General features: G+C 41.5%; 1 protein-coding gene across 1 annotated transcript in view; it reads right to left on the bottom strand.

Annotated features, from left to right (window-relative positions):
* Positions 1–16,060, bottom strand: part of LOC126281438 (sorbitol dehydrogenase-like) — a 100,326-nt gene that overhangs the window by 8,698 nt on the left and 75,568 nt on the right. The window contains exons 5-7 of the mRNA XM_049980409.1: positions 11,814–11,998; positions 4,669–4,847; positions 4,469–4,587 (exon numbers count right to left, since the gene is read on the bottom strand). Of these exons, the coding sequence (XP_049836366.1) occupies positions 4,469–4,587; positions 4,669–4,847; positions 11,814–11,998 (483 nt within the window). The remainder of the gene's footprint in view (positions 1–4,468; positions 4,588–4,668; positions 4,848–11,813; positions 11,999–16,060) is intronic.

Below are 16,060 nucleotides of genomic sequence, written 5' to 3'. Positions count from 1 at the left end.
AGAAAAAAACATAAATCAGAAGTGGAGTAAGACAAGGAGATCCTCTATTACCTCACTTATTCAGTATGTTCATCGACGAGGCAACAGCGAAACAAAATTAGTAAGCAGTGAGCAACTAGAGGAAATAACCGAATTTTGCTACTTCGGTAGCACTGTGAAGAAAAACAAAATGTGTCCTACGGAAATTAAGAGATGATTAGCGCTGCCCAAGAGCGAATTCCAAAATAAACTCTTTCACTGAACAAACGTACTAGCTTCCACACTGAGAAAAGATTTGTGAAGACTTTTGTGTGGAGTGTTCTGACAGAGAAGTCTGAAGGCTGGTCGTAAGCAAAGCAGGAGAAAGCTCACCTTGAAGCTGCGGAAATGTGGTTCTGGACTGAATGAGATGGTGCTACAAGAAACAGGAGAGAAGGAAGGACTGAAAATTGTAAACCAGCGTAAAGCAAAACTCACTGGCCACTTAATTTCATATGATAGTTTCGTACAAAATATTTTTGAAGGCAAGAAATAAAATGGAGGGACGACGGTAAACACCCTTATCAGTGAGATGATGTGTTTCCCATGCGTGGAGATAAAGACGACTGCCGAAAAGAGGCGGCTGTGGTTGCGGAGACAAAGCTTGACTTTCATCACTTTCAGAGACCAGACGTGACGACTGTTCCTTCTTTATGGGTCAATTTTATTCATGCCCTCTCTTCTCGTATTTTCTTTCTCTATTTGAAACACGTTTGATAGCGAGCAGCTGACATACCGCTGTAGCATTCTTTCCACACGGTCCTTCTATTGGTCTCTGTATTCATTTATTATATCTGTCATTGGTTCAACTATTAAGTCGTTTATAATATCTGGATCTGTTAGTATGTCTGATTTTGTACACAGTTTCACAACTTGTAGTAAGCTTATTTCAGACGCTTGAATCTTACTTCTTTGTCCTTTAGCAAGGATCAAGGTTCCACTGCTGCAGAGAAGTACATAAACTGTCATAGATTTATACAACATAATTTTTCTTACTTAAGGTTTTCAAAATTCTGTTTACAACGCAAGATACATATTGAAATAATATAAGTCTTTTTACATGCATTTTAATCGTCTAGATAATTTATTTGACTTGCATGATAGTTAACATTTGTTATATCTCCTGTTGTCTTGTCATAAGAAACAATTTTTCATCTTATTTGTTGGACTACTCGCAAAGCCATTCATTTTGTCTTGTTGGTAGAGATATTCGTATTATTACGCTGTGCGAAATACTGCAAGCAGCCACAAGTTTTCTTGAAATAATTTTATTGTACCGATTCGGGCGTGAGTCCATCGTCAGACGCTTGCATTGACTTCTTTGTAAGTTTTACATTTGTGTCCTAAAATATAACAAGGTTTTTGTGATTGCATAGTTTTACACTTACGTATGCACTTCAAATACTTTACACTTCACGAAAACCTCTCTTTTACGTATTATAAGGCAGAGATTTTATTTTATTTTACGATGTAAGCTGATCAATGAACTCAACAAAATACGAGATGGTGAATACATTTGTCTACATCGGTTGCTGATCTTGCGGGCTAAGGAATGTGATATGTATGCAGATATGGCATACTTCTGGAGTTACTGCAAAGATACTTGTTCGTAGTACGGATAATTTTATACGATTATACATTTAATTTATTAGGTTTGAAAGATGCTGGTAACGGCCAACGAAGAATTGACTCTTTCTCAATCAATTATTATTTCTGTAATTTCAAATTATAGGAGTTTTATGAACTTTCGCTGGTACATTTGGTTTTTTAATTATAGTTGATCATTCACGATGCAGTCAGGTTTACTGTGAGTGTGGTTGTATATTTATAATTCGTCAACAAATTCATTTGCACTCCTTTTTCGGCAAAACGTAATATCTGTAAGTTTTTTTCGATGCTTATCTCTGTGTTTCCTTGTTGGACCAATCAGATAGTGATAGTTGACTTATCTAGGTCATTGACCTTGAGAGCGTCCAAGTGTTAACGGTATCGCTCTTTTAACTCTGTTTGGCCACTGTAAAATTTTGGGCACACACAACAATTTAGTTTATAAATGCCAGGCCTGTGGTGTACTTAATTTTTTGAATTTAGGTCGTGAATCATTTTGGCTTAATTTCGTTGTTTGTGGAAAAACCAATTTTGATATTTTTGGCACAGAATAGTTTTCAGTCTGATCTGACACTTCAGTGATGAATAGTATGCACACATGTAAAACTTGCAAAGAAGTCAATACTACCGTCTGATGATGGGCTCAGGCCCGAAATTAGGAACGGTACAATAGAATCATTTCAAGTAAACTTATGGATCATTGCAGCATTTCCTACAGTGTAATTTACGAATACAGCTGTGGTGTTCTCTAACCTTAATGAATAAAATAATCTTCATATTTGGTTTTTGGGACAGTGAGCTCAGCTTGCGGATGATGCTCTGCAGTTTGTTTTCATCAGCACATGCAGTTAACTGATGAACTAAAAGATTCCACTTTCTCAAGAGGTCGTCACTAAATACAAGTTGTTAACTAATATGTGGAAAACCTCTGGAGAATGAATAAAGAACTTAGAAAGAAGCAATGAAGTTCATATATTTATATGGTAACTTCTATTTATTGCTTTTTTTTAGTTATATGTTTGCTTCGTTTCTGTCGTTTTGTTATCAAATTTCCAATTTGGTTTTACAGGATTTTTTTTTCTTTTAAAATGTGTTCTGATGACTAAATGAAAGGTTCAAAATGTCTACTATTTGCTCTAACGCAAGGTTATAAACGCCGCGTCATGAATAGTCTTACTCGCTCCAATATTTCAAGTGTCTGCTCTATCTGCTGAAATCCTTCTTGAACACATTGGCGAGGAATACGAACACTTACAGTAAGTCCTGAATATACTATGTCCCTTAAATTCCCCAAATAATAAAAAAAACCAGAGGACTGAAATTAGGAGAACGAGCAGGATAACATGTTGCTGCCCTATGACCCATCCGTTTAGAATTTGGAAACACTGATTTAAAATCGTTTTTACTTGCAGAGAAAAATGAGGAGATGCTCAATTCTGTGTGAAGCACATGTTCTGACGCAACTTTAGTGTATTATGTTAGGAAGATCGCCGCTGACAGTTGGTAGCAATGTTTTTCATTAAAACACAACCAGTTTTGCGACTTAAAGCCGCATCATCAGGTGCAACAACGTCAAACGTCATCGCTCCTAGTTAAAATATACTATTCAGACAATAGTACTGACGATATTCCCTGAATAACGAATTTTGACTAAGAGCGGTGGGTATGCTTATGACCTTTTAACGTTGTTGCACCTGATGATGTATCTTTAAGCCGCGAAACTGGCTGTGTTTTAATAAACAACAATTTTAGCAGCTGCCAGAGGAGTTTTTCCTAGCATCATGCGTTTTGACAGCTGCGGTTGCCCGGAATATAAAATAGTTTGTGGTAAGTTTAGTGGAACGTCTTCCAGTAAAACATTTGAATGTTCCGTTAAAAATTCACTGTACGATGCTCCAGCTAGCATTCCACGAAAAATGAAAAGTCTGATTAATCTTTCTCCAGTCATACCAGCCGATACATTAACGCCAAACTCTTGTTGATATCTTGTTTTTAAAACAGCAAAACGACGAAAAAAACGCATCTAAGAAAATACAATATGTATATATCAACTTTTTTGCTTCTTTTTAAGTCCTCTATCCAGTCTCCAGAGGTTTCAGATATTACACCCTTGTCCAACGTCCGATTTACTGGAATTTTATCAAATAATTTTCAGCCTGTTTTGATCACCTGCACTTATCTGTAGAATGGGGCTCCCGACATACTGGGCGAATCACCTAAATCTTGCACGATATCTCGCAAACGACCTGCACTAGAATCCTACAACAAACACCACTGGCATTCTAATTTACCATACTTTTAGTTTGTTAATGTCAGTGGGCACTTAAAGTAGAGTTTGTTTGCACAAAGATACACTTTCTAAGTATTACCACAATCTGTTTAGTGGCTAACAGTACGAGCCCCTCATTACCAATCGATTCTGTGAAAACCGCTCTTCAGTAGCACTTTCGGTTTCTGCAATATTTGCGGTGCACATTTTAAGTGATTCACTCCGTACATGTAATGTTCTAATTAATAGGGTGCCTAAACGGTGTAAGTGATGGTGTAAAAATTTATAAAAATGAAAATTTCTAAGTTAGTTAACTCGAAAAATTCTAACGATGCAACTTTACTACAAAATTGTAGGCACGTTACGTAAGTCGAATAAATTTCTTTGTTGCTATTTATTATTCTAAGCTGCAGTAATTTTAACAAACAATCTCCTGGTAGTGAACCCGCTAAATGTTGCGTTGTCGGGCGTTTAGTTTCAGTTATCGCCGCTGCTTTACAGCAATGTAGACATTCCCAAAATGTTTTTCATAGACTGTGATACGGCGTCAGGGTGACGGAAGTGCATACTTACTCGTTGCAGTAGCGGAAGATGCCACGTAAGTCTATCTCGTAGAAGAGAGGCCTGAGTGGTATGCGGGCGTGCGTCTCCGCCAACCCCACGACCACCACTACGCCATTTTGTCGCGTCGCCTGTCAGCAGAGAAACACGCCACCGTTAGCAAACTCGTCTCCGTACGGGCAACAAAAGAACTAGCTATATGTCAGCTGTACCTGCAGTCCAAGTATCACAGTGGATTCCATGCCGCAGCAATCAATGCTGACGTCAGGAGCCACTCCCAAAATAGATCGTATTTCGTTGGCCACCTGCTTCTCGTCTATACCCTTAGACACCCGCAATGTGTAGTCAGCACCAAACTTCTTAGATACTTCCAGGCGATGAGAATTTATATCTGAAAAATGAACACATACGATTCGTAGGCATATTTCTCGTATCCAGACCATTCTCTCCCCACTGCAATGTCTGTCTCAAGAGAAATGTTATCACATCTACGAGGGAACAGAAACTCCCTTTCGAAGCAAGAAAATTCGCAAAGACGTTTTCACTGTCATTACTAAAAAAAAGGCTCTGAGCACTATGGGATTTAACAGCTATGGTCATCAGTCCCCTAGAACTCAGAACTACTTAAACCTAACTAACCTAACGACATCACACAACACCCAGTCATCACGAGCCAGAGAAAATCCCTAACCCCGGCGGGAATCGAAAACGTGCACTGTCATTACTGTCCGACCCCGTTAGCTGAGTGGCTCTGTCCACCAAGGTTTTCATGACACCAACAAAATCTGCGAGCCGGTTTACTTGCAAGACGAATTATATCACTTACGTTCGGCCTTCATGAAAAACGGATATACCAGCAAGGAAATTGATCGAGCCCTCCATCAAAGAAGAAAAGAAGCCAGAATTCCAGAGCAACAACGGTCACCTATTGGAAAAGTTTTCTTACCGTTCATTAATAAAGTCACGGACCGCATCGGCAAAGTTTTGGCTAAACATGGGATCGAAACTATCTTCAGACCCACCAAGAAGATTAAGGAATATTTAAGAACTGCAAAAGACGCTCGACACCCCCTAGCAACACCTGGGGTATACAAAATTCCATGCAGTTGTGGACAAGTATACATTGGAACAACAAAAAGAAGTGTAAACACCCGCTTAGCCGAACATAAGAGAAACTGTCGCTTAGGACACATCGAAAAATCGGCCGTAGCTGAGCATGTTTTTCGAGATGGGAACCACGAAATTAAATTTAATGAGACTAGCGTTCTAGCACGAACATCCCATTATCATGCACGCATGTATAGGGAAGCAATAGAGATCCACAAACACCACAACAATTTTAATAGAAAAGAGGAAGTTTTAAAATTGGACAAAATATGGATGTCGACGTTGCGCAAGAAGAATGACAATCGATTACTCGTAATCGAGAATAATGACGCCTCCAAAGATAGGCATACTGTCGGCATCACGTGACGAATGGTGGTGCCCTCTATGCGCTCTATAAATGCGAGAGTACCTGGAGCCTCAGTGGCAGTAGCCGGACGACCTCGGAAGATGTCTCCCGCAGCTGGAGACGAAACGTCAGGTGGAAATTTTATACATCGACCACGGCCTCTCAGCCCGGAAGTTTTAACTGAAGACTATTCCGGCCGTGAAAGCCTGCACAGTGAATGCTTTATTCAACAATCACAAAAGATATACTTGGAAACGGCCGGGAGATACTGGAAGATTTCAATTAGATTACATCGTGGTCGGGCAGAGATTCCGAAATCAAATATTAGATTGTAAGAGGCAGATACAAAGTCAGATCACAATTTATTAGTGATGAAGAGGAGATTGCAGTTTAAGAGACTAGTCAGGAAGAATCAATACGCAAAGAAGTCGTAGAGGAATGGACATCACTAAAAAGAGCACGTTACAGAAGTTGGAGAGGAAACGTAGGTACAAGGAAGGTTAACTGCGAAGAAATCATGGGTAACAGAAGAAATCCTTCAAGAAGGAAGCACATAAATATTCAGGGAAATTCAGAATTGAGGGCCTTTGTAAGGGAGAGGACTTATCTGATGACGTAATAGAAGAAGAAACAGCAGTCGATAGGGAAGAGATAGAGGATCCACTACTAGAATCAGAATTTAGAAGAGCTTTGGAAGACCTAAATAAGGCAGAAAGGATAGATAATCTTCCATCAAAATTTCTAAAACCGTTGGAGGAAGTGGCAAAAAGATGATTATTCACTTTTATGTGTTGAATGTATAAGACTGGCGACATATACGCGGATTGGAACTTAAATAGTGGCAACTATTTATTAACAACCGATACAGAAAAGTTTCATGTTTGCACCTGTTACTGTCCTTCAAAGTAGCCACCACCGTTGTGTAGAACCCGTTGCCAGCGATGTGGAAGGCGTAGTATACCGTTAGCACAGCCTGTTCTGTTGATGGTGGCGGTCTTCTGTCAGTCGAATCTCTGGAACAGTTCTGAAGCGAATGCCACGAAGTGGTTCCTTCATCTTCGGAATCAAATCAGAGTCACAAGGACTTAAGTCCAGGGAGAATGGTGGATGGCACAGTACTTCCCAGTGCCATTGACCGAACACAGCAACCACAGCTTGCGCTGTATGCGCCCGCGCATTGTCATGCAAAATGATGGATGGGTTGCGCAGAAAGTGAAGCCGCTTCTTTCGCAGAACTGGTCGCAGGTGATGTTCCAAAAACGAACAGCAATACTGTGCACTGTCGGTGGCATTCGATCAGAACTGTTCCAGAGACTCGACAGGCAGTAGACCGCTCCATTCGCACCATCAACAGAACAGGTTCTGCTAACAATATAGTACGCCTTCCACGTGACTGGGCAACTGGTTCCACATTACGCTGGTGACTACTTTGAAGGACAGTAAAAGGTGTAAATATGTAACTCTTACGTATCGGTTATGAATAAGTAGTTGCCACTATTTAAGTTCCAGTCCTCGTAATCGGACTATCGGAAAAATACATCATCGACACAGTTCCCAAGATTGCAAGAGGCGACAAATGTGAAAATCACCACACACTCAGCTTAAAAGATCCTGCAACCAAGTTGCTGGCAAGAATAGCATACAGAAGAATGGAAAAGAAAACTGAGAATGCGTTAGATGGCAATCAGTTCGGCTTTAGGAAACGCAAAGGCAGCAGAGAGGCAGTTCTGACATTGCGGTTGGCAATGAAAGCGAGACTGAAGAAAAATCAACACTTGTCCATGGGATTTGTCGACTTGGAAAAGCGGTCGACAATGTAAAATGGTGCAAGATGTTCAAAATACTGAGAAAACTAGGAATAAGCTATACTGGAGGACCGGTAATTGAGAAGAGGGAGAAATAAGGATAGAATACCAAGAACGAAGTGCTCGGATTAAAAAGGATGTAAGAGTGGGATATAATCGTTCTACTGTCCAACATACATGTCGAAGAAGCAGTGACCAAAATAAAATAGAAGTTTATTAAAATTCAAGATGAAACAATATCAATGATAAGATCGCTAATGACATTCGAATCCTCAGTGAAAGTAAGTGTGGAATGGAATGAGCAGTCTAATGAGTACAGAATGTGAATTAAGAGTAAATCTAATAAAGATGAAAGTATCATACCTATCAGAAATGAGAATAGAAACTGAACATCAGGATAGGTGATCTCAAAGTAGATGAAGTTAGGGAATTCTGCTACCCAGGCAGTAAAATAACCAATGACGGGCTGAGCAAGGAGGACATAAAAAGCAAACTAGCACTGGAAAAACGGGCATTCCTGGACCGTAGAAGTCTACTAATATCAAACATAAGTCTTAATTTGAGAAGAAATTTATGAGAATGTACGTTTGGTGCACAGCATTGTATGGCAGTGAGACACAGACTGTGGGAAAACGGGAAAAGAAGAAAAGAGAATGATATGAGACGTATGAAAATTAGGTGGACTGATATAGAAAGGAATGAAGAGTTTTTCCAGTGCGTCGTAGAGGAAAGGAATGTGTGGAAAAAACTGACAAGAAGAAGGAACAGGATGATGGTACATCTGTTAAGACTTAAGTGCTACTCTGAGATGGAAAGGTTGGCACAGGAGAGGAATTCGTGAAGGGGTCGAATCAAAGCATTGGGAAGACGGACGATTCAAAATAAATAAATAAATAAACATATAAAAGCCGTCACCGTATTCTGCTGCGTGAAAAAGTCCGTGACTGCCTGCTGCACATCCTCGTTTGACAAAAGTCGTCGCTCCCTTAAAGCCGTTTATACCTTTTACAACGGACCGAAGGCATAAAGTGGCTTGGGGAGAGATAAGGACTCCAACGCGGGTGCTGGAGTACCTCCCACTTTTGCTTTGTGATATGATACCGACTAGCGTCTTGTGTCGAATAGCGACCAGCACCAAATTTGGCGCACCATTCCACGACAGTGGCTTACGACATACATTCTTCACCATAAACATTCTTCATTCTCCGACGGATGTCTATCGATGTTGGTCCTTTGGCAACCAAGAAAAGAGCAATAGCAAGATGGTCCAGTCACGCATTTACGGTAAACATGTCGGAAAGATATGAATGCCACACTAATTCCTTGCCTACCTTTCGGCGCTTATATACCTGCATCATCTACATCTACATCTACATGGTTACTCTGCAATTCACACTTAAGTGCCTGGCAGAGGGTTCATTGAACCATTTTTATGCTACTTCTCTACCATTCCACTCTCGAATGGCACGTGGAAAAAAGGAACATCTTTCCGTTCGATCTCTTATTTCTCTTATTTCATTATGATGATCATCTCTCCCTACGTAGGTGGGTGTCAACAAAATATTTGGGCATTCGGAAGAGGAAGTTGGTGATTGAAATTTCGTAAATAGACCTCGCCTTTGTTTCAGTGACTGCCACCCCAACTCACGTATCACATCAGTGACACACTCACCCCTATTGCGCGATAACACGAAATGAGCTGCCCTTCTTTGCACTTTCTCGATGTCCTCTCCTCCGTCAATCCTACCTGGTAACGATCTCATACCGCGCAGCAATATTCCAGCGGAGGACGGACATGTGTAATGTAGGCTGTCTCTTTAGTGGGTTTGTCGCATCTTCTAAGTGTTATGCCAACAAAGCGCAGTCTTTGTTTCGCCTTCCCCACAATATCATCTATGTGGTATTTCCAATTTAAGTTGCTAGTGATTGTAATTCCTAGGTATTTAGTCGAATTGACAGCCCTTATATTTGTGCGATTTATCGTACACCCAAAATTAACGGATTTCTTTTAGTACTCATGTGGGTGACCTCGCACTTTTCTTTGTTTAGTGCCAATTGCCACTTTTCGCACCATAGAGAAATTCTCTCTAGATCATTTTGTAATTGGAATTGATCGTCTGATAATTTTATTAGACGGTAAACTACAGCATAATCTGCAAACAGTCTAAGGGGACTGCTCATATTATCACCTAGATCATTTATTTAACTCAAGAACAGCAGAAGGCTTATGACACTACCTTGCAGAACGCCAGATATCAATTCTGTTCTACTCGATGATTTACCGTCTATCACTACGAACTGTGAGCTCCCAGAGAGGAAACCACGAATCCAGTCACACAACTCAGACGATACTCCATATGCACGCAATTTGAGGAATGGTATCAAAAGCCTTCTGGAAATCTATGAATGTGGAATAGATCTGAGATCCCTTGTCGACAGCACTCATTACTTCATGGGAATAAAAAGCTAGTTGTGTTGCACAAGAACGATGTTTTCTGAATCCGTGTTGGCTATGTATCAATAAGTCATTTTCTTCAAGGTGATTGATAATATTCGAGTATAGTATATGCTCCAAAATCCTGCTGCAAATTGAGGTCAGTGATATGGGTCTGTAATTCAATGGGTTACTCATATTTCCTTTCTTGGATATTGGTGTGACCTGTGCTACTTTACAGTCTTCAGGAACAGACCTTTCGTCAAGTGAGCGGTTGTATATGATTGCTAAAAAAGGCGCTATTGTGTCTGCATACTCTGAAAGGAACCTGACTGGTATACCATCTGGACCGGAAGACTTGCCTTTCTTAAGTGATTTGCGTTGTTTCGCAACACCTAAGATACCTGGTTTTATTCAGAGTCGCACTACGTTGCATATACACTACTGTAGCGTCCTCAAACATATTTTTTTTATCGTTCCGTATATTTATGATTCATGTCACCTTTAAGAGGAATCAAAACTGAATGTAGAGCCTCGACATGGCGCAGAAGAACTAGTTATATTGCATATGATGCAATATGGTCGGTGTTATAATGACTGGTATCATTATGTTAGAAGAACAAAGACCAGGAGACAAATATTTACTTTTTTTGAATTGAAAACAATCATCTGAACAACTAGACAACTAGAGATGCAACTTGGTTGGACGCGTGGTTTGAGGGGCCATGCACGGATTACGCGGCGCCTCGCGCCGGAGGTTCGAGTCCTCCCTCGGGCATGGGTGTGTGTGTTGTTCTTAGCATAAGTTAGTTTAAGTAGTGTGTCAGTCTATGGACCTATGACCTCAATAGTTTGGTTCCTTAGGAATTCATACACATTTGAAAATTTTTTGCAACTTGGTTAAACAGCAGTTACATCGCGGAGACGGAGCGGCAGGTGCCTTAGCAGCAGATTCTGGTGCTGGCTTTTGAGCTGACATATGCACAAACGCCGCGCCGCCGATGTCCGGATCAGCAGGGGCACTGAGTATTCTTCGGCGAAATGAAAGTGAATCTCAAACTTGTCTATGTATCTCGGTACATCTACAAGTGCTTCATCCCTCTTTCCCAAAACATATATCTGAGCCAGCTTGGGGAATCTTAACAGCAGGTTAAAATGATTTACTGGAGCGGTTTTGAAGTCCGCGGCAGCCCTCGTTTGTACACGGCGCTCATTTTGTGGACTCTGTGGCGGAGATAGTGTTGTAGGGTTATTTTGGAAGTTGGTAGTCAGTGATCACACAAGTGGTTTTCTGCGAGTGAAAAGGTTCGAAAGACTTCACCAGTGTGTTCCATTAGACTAGCGTGGTACTGGCTTACATGTCTTCCCGTTTCAAAGGCTGGTGGCGCTGACTAGTGGGTGTACACGGGCCTAGGAAAAGGCTTCGTAGCAGAACATGGAGCCTCCTGAACACTGTTATCCACCTTTTTGTATTTGAATATACTTCTTTCTTTGTCGCTGTTACAGTTTTCGTTAGCACTTTTCTGATTCTGGAACCGACCAGACGGTCGTTTTCGTCAGCGGGCACACCTATAATCGTTGTAAGATCGATCGATTCTCTACTGTAATCAGCCAATTGGAAAACCAGCAGCTGCCGGCACCTTGACAAGTCTACCTCGTTCTTACCTGTTATGAGTACCTTCGCCGCTCCCATTGCCTTGGCTGCTATGAGAGTGACGAGTCCAATGGGCCCTGCTCCCAGGACGAGGACCGTGGAGCCGAGTGTTACTCCAGCCCTGCGACAAGCGTGCACTCCCACCGACAGCGGCTCCAGCAGGGCGCCTTCCTCCAGAGACACGTGGTCTGGAAGCCTTCATAAAATACGCTCCATGACATACACTTGCTAAAAATAACACATGTGGTATGTGGGGTCAGTTGGCACATACACAGGAATCTCAGAAATAATAGATTCTTCAAATGGGGCACCTGTCAACCTTCGTCTTTTGAAAAACTCCTTTATCATTAATATCAACTGTCTTAAACAAATAATCTGGAGAGATTTACGTTGAATTTGCTAAGATATAGACATGTATATTGTATTTTACCTCTTTAGGGGACTACAGTGACCAATGCAAACACCATTGGTAAGTTTGTAAGTGATTAGAGCTAAAAATCTAGCGTGACACAGCGGCCACCCGAGTGCACTGGTGTTGTGACTACGACTGGTAGGGCGCCACATTGTGGGGCTCCATTTCGTCAGCTGGTGGAATCGTGCAATATCCAGATTTGTGAGGTATTTGGACGTAACAGCGGTCCAACGTTGAACTTCATGGGAACCTGAGGGCAGGTATAATCATTGTCAAGGTTCCAGTCTGCACGCCCGACCACCAGAGGGGAGGATTGCCGTATGGTGCACCAGGCACGTCCTAACACCTCACAGCTGTCCATACCATCGGATAACAAATAATGGACCCACTAAAACTGTTGTGTTGGCAGAAGAGCCAACACCATGTTACTAGAGGAGGCCGAAATGCACGCGTTTTAGCTCACGCAGGCTGGCGTGAGGAGGGAAGGACTATATTGACATGAGGTCTAGAACATGACAAGGAATTAGAATTCAGAAAGCGGACGACTTAGTTTGATACTTAACTTTAAACCATTAATGATGAACATCGCTCTTGACGGCACATGATCCACAGTATTTGTATGTAGGCTGTTTAGGTTTTCTTATTGGTAACGCCACATAGAGCTCTGTATGAAAAATCACTGGCTGTGCTGAGCGCAGTCTGTGGCTGGTTGGCATTGTTGTAATACTCGCCATTGTAGTGTTGGGCAGCTGGATGTTAACAGCGCGCAGCGTTGCGCAGTTGGAGGTGAGCCGCCAGCAGTGGTGGATGTGGGGAGAGAGATGGCGGAGTTTTGAAATTTGTAAGACTGGATGTCATGAACTGCTATATACATTATGGCTTTTGAACACTATTAAGGTAAATACATTGTTTGTTCTCTATTAAAATCTTTCATTTGCTAACTATCCCTATCAGTAGTTAGTGCCTTCCGTAGTTTGAATCTTTTATTTAGCTGGCAGTAGTGGCGCTCGCTGTATTGCAGTGGTTCGAGTAACGAAGATTTTTGTGAGGTAAGTGATTTGTGAAAGGTATAGGTTAATGTTAGTCAGGTCCATTCTTTTGTAGGGATTTTTGAAAGTCAGATTGCGTTGCGCTAAAAATATTGTGTGTCAGTTTAAGCACAGTCTTGTATAAATTGTTCTAAGGGGACGTTTCATATTATCTGTTCAGGATACATAGTAACTGAATATGGCACCTTGCTAGGTCGTAGCAAATGACGTAGCTGAAGGCTATGCTAAACTGTCGGCTCTGCAAATGAGAGCGTATGTAGACAGTGAACCATCGCTAGCAAAGTCGGCTGTACAACTGGTGCGAGTGCTAGGGAGTCTCTCTAGACTAGACCTGCCGTGTGGCGGCGCTCGGTCTGCAATCACTGATAGTGGCGACACGCGGGTCCGACGTATACTAACGGACCGCGGCCGATTTAAAGGCTACCACCTAGCAAGTGTGGTGTCTGGCGGTGACACCACAACAACACTTTATGTCATCCCGTACAATTAATGTTGAGCACGGTAGCACAAGGAAACCTCCAATACGAGGTGTGATCAAAAAGTAATGGCAATTTTTATAATTTCGTGGGCTTTATAATCCGATTTTCAAATCTTTTTTTTTTTTTTTTGTTGGTACACATGTATGTTCCAGTTGTATGTTTGCATTTTCAGCTGTTTTGAATAATTATTTTGTTACTGACAGTTGAAAAGGTTATATGCTGGGCGACCTTTTCGTTTCGAAAAAGACGGACCAAGAATTTGCATTAAATTTTGCTTGAAAATTTGAATAATGTGCAGCATCGTATTCGAAATGTTGACTGTGGAATTTGGTGATTCTACTATGAGAAATACTAGAGTTTCCGAGTTTTATAAACGTTTCAAAAAGGATCGAGAAGACATTGAAGACGGCGGCCATCCTGGACGTTCTAGGACACAAATTATTGGAAGAAGTAAAGAAAATCATTCGTGGACATCGCGAAATTGCCATCAGAGATGTTGTTGGTGATGTCAGCATATCCTCTGGCTCATGACAAGCAATTTCTTCGGATATTTTGGGCATGAAACGTGTAGCAGCAAAGTTTGTTCCGAAATTGCTGAATTTTGAACAAAAACGACGTTGCGAAGACATCATTCAGAAGTTGCTGAATGAAGTCAACAGTGATCCAGAACTTCTAAACGAGTTCAATACAGGCGACAAAACATGGGTATGAGGGTATGACGTCGAAACCAAGGTCTAATTATCCCAAATGGAAACTGCCTGAAGAGCCAAGACCGAAAAAAATTCTAGACCTTCGATCACATGTGAATGTTCTCATAGTTTACTTCGCTTGCAATGGGATAATGCATCACGATTTCCTGCGTTATGGTCACACGGTCAGTAACGAATACTAGCTAGAATTTCTGCACCGTTTGTGTGTAACAGTCCGAAGAGAACGACCAGAGCTGTCGCAAAACCGCTCATGGAAAATGTATCACGATAGTGCTCCCGCTCACACCTCAATGCTTGTTCGCGATTTTTTGACAAAAAAAAATCGTTATGTTGCCGCGGCCACCGTATTTGCCGAACGGGGGCCCCTGCGACTTCTTTCTATTCCAGTGGCTGAAGAGAGCTAAGGACTTCGTTATGTCACCGTTGATGAGAAAAAAATAGTACTGCTCAAGTAGCTCAACACTTTAACGAAATATGAGTTCCAGAAGTGTTTTCAAGATTGGAAAAAACGCTGGTAAAATAGCATTATATCTGAAGTGGATTACGTTGAAGGGGACAAAGCTGATGTTGATGAAATAAAAACAAAAAATCCGTTACTTTTTGATGACACCTCGTAGTAGGCTGCCTTTAAAACCACATTCGAACGGCTGCTTTGAAATGGCGCCGCGATGGGAAAGCAAGGCCTGCTGACGAATGGTTTCGCACTGTGTCCACTGGTGAATCGACTTACTGCGATACACCAAATGGCTATTGACGGCAAGTATGGCAGCAACCTGGCGAGAGGTGTCACTCAACCTGACGCCGCCGTTTTCACAGTACGTTCGATGTTGCACATCTTGAGCTTTGATCGTTCACTATTTCTATTTTGCTTCTTTTATCGCAGTGTAGTACACATTCTTCCTGTTTTCATGCTTGATCTATGTTCAGTTTTTGAAGGGTTCTCACTGGCCTATTTTATGGCTGTATCTGAGGGGTGCGATGGGGAGTTTTTCTTGTAAGCGGTTCATTCTTGAACCTTCTCAGTTCCGCTGGAGAAGAAATTAGTCTTTATTTTATTGTTATCTTGTTCAATTACGTGGTCAACGGATTATACTCAAGATAAATTTTATGATGTGGAACATTGAAAATGAATAAAAGTTACGTATTCTTTTGAAAAACTGTATTTAAATAGCCACAAGATTGACATTTAGGAGCTTGTAATTGACTACTTATTTCTGTCAGAGAAATTTTTGTGTTGTAGAAGCAGTTGTTAATGAGGAAACATTTTACTCTGCATTGCGAAATACTTCCGTAGTCTATCACTCAGTTTTCAGTTGGTAAATTGCTACCGTTTGCTAATGTTTATGAGTATTTCACTCACTGTGGGCCGACATCACAGTCAATAAAGCAGGGCCTCTCACTCTCAGAAAAGCGCGGCTGCGCCAAGCGAAGTGCAGAGAGCGTGCTTGCACGGTGAATCGGTCTAACGGCTTAATTCGCCTCGACTCGGCTTGCATGGTGAACCGCCGTGGTGTGCTGCCGATTGCGCCGATAGAAGGCTTACCCGACACTGAAATAAATAAGCGCAAGACGGTTACTGGAATAATGGAATAAACTGCTCCGAAAAAG

The sequence above is a fragment of the Schistocerca gregaria genome, chromosome 7, assembly GCF_023897955.1.
Source record: "Schistocerca gregaria isolate iqSchGreg1 chromosome 7, iqSchGreg1.2, whole genome shotgun sequence".
Taxonomy (NCBI): domain Eukaryota; kingdom Metazoa; phylum Arthropoda; class Insecta; order Orthoptera; family Acrididae; genus Schistocerca; species Schistocerca gregaria.
The sequence above is the reverse complement of the archived record's forward strand: the minus strand, read 5'-3'. Positions and strand labels throughout refer to the sequence as shown.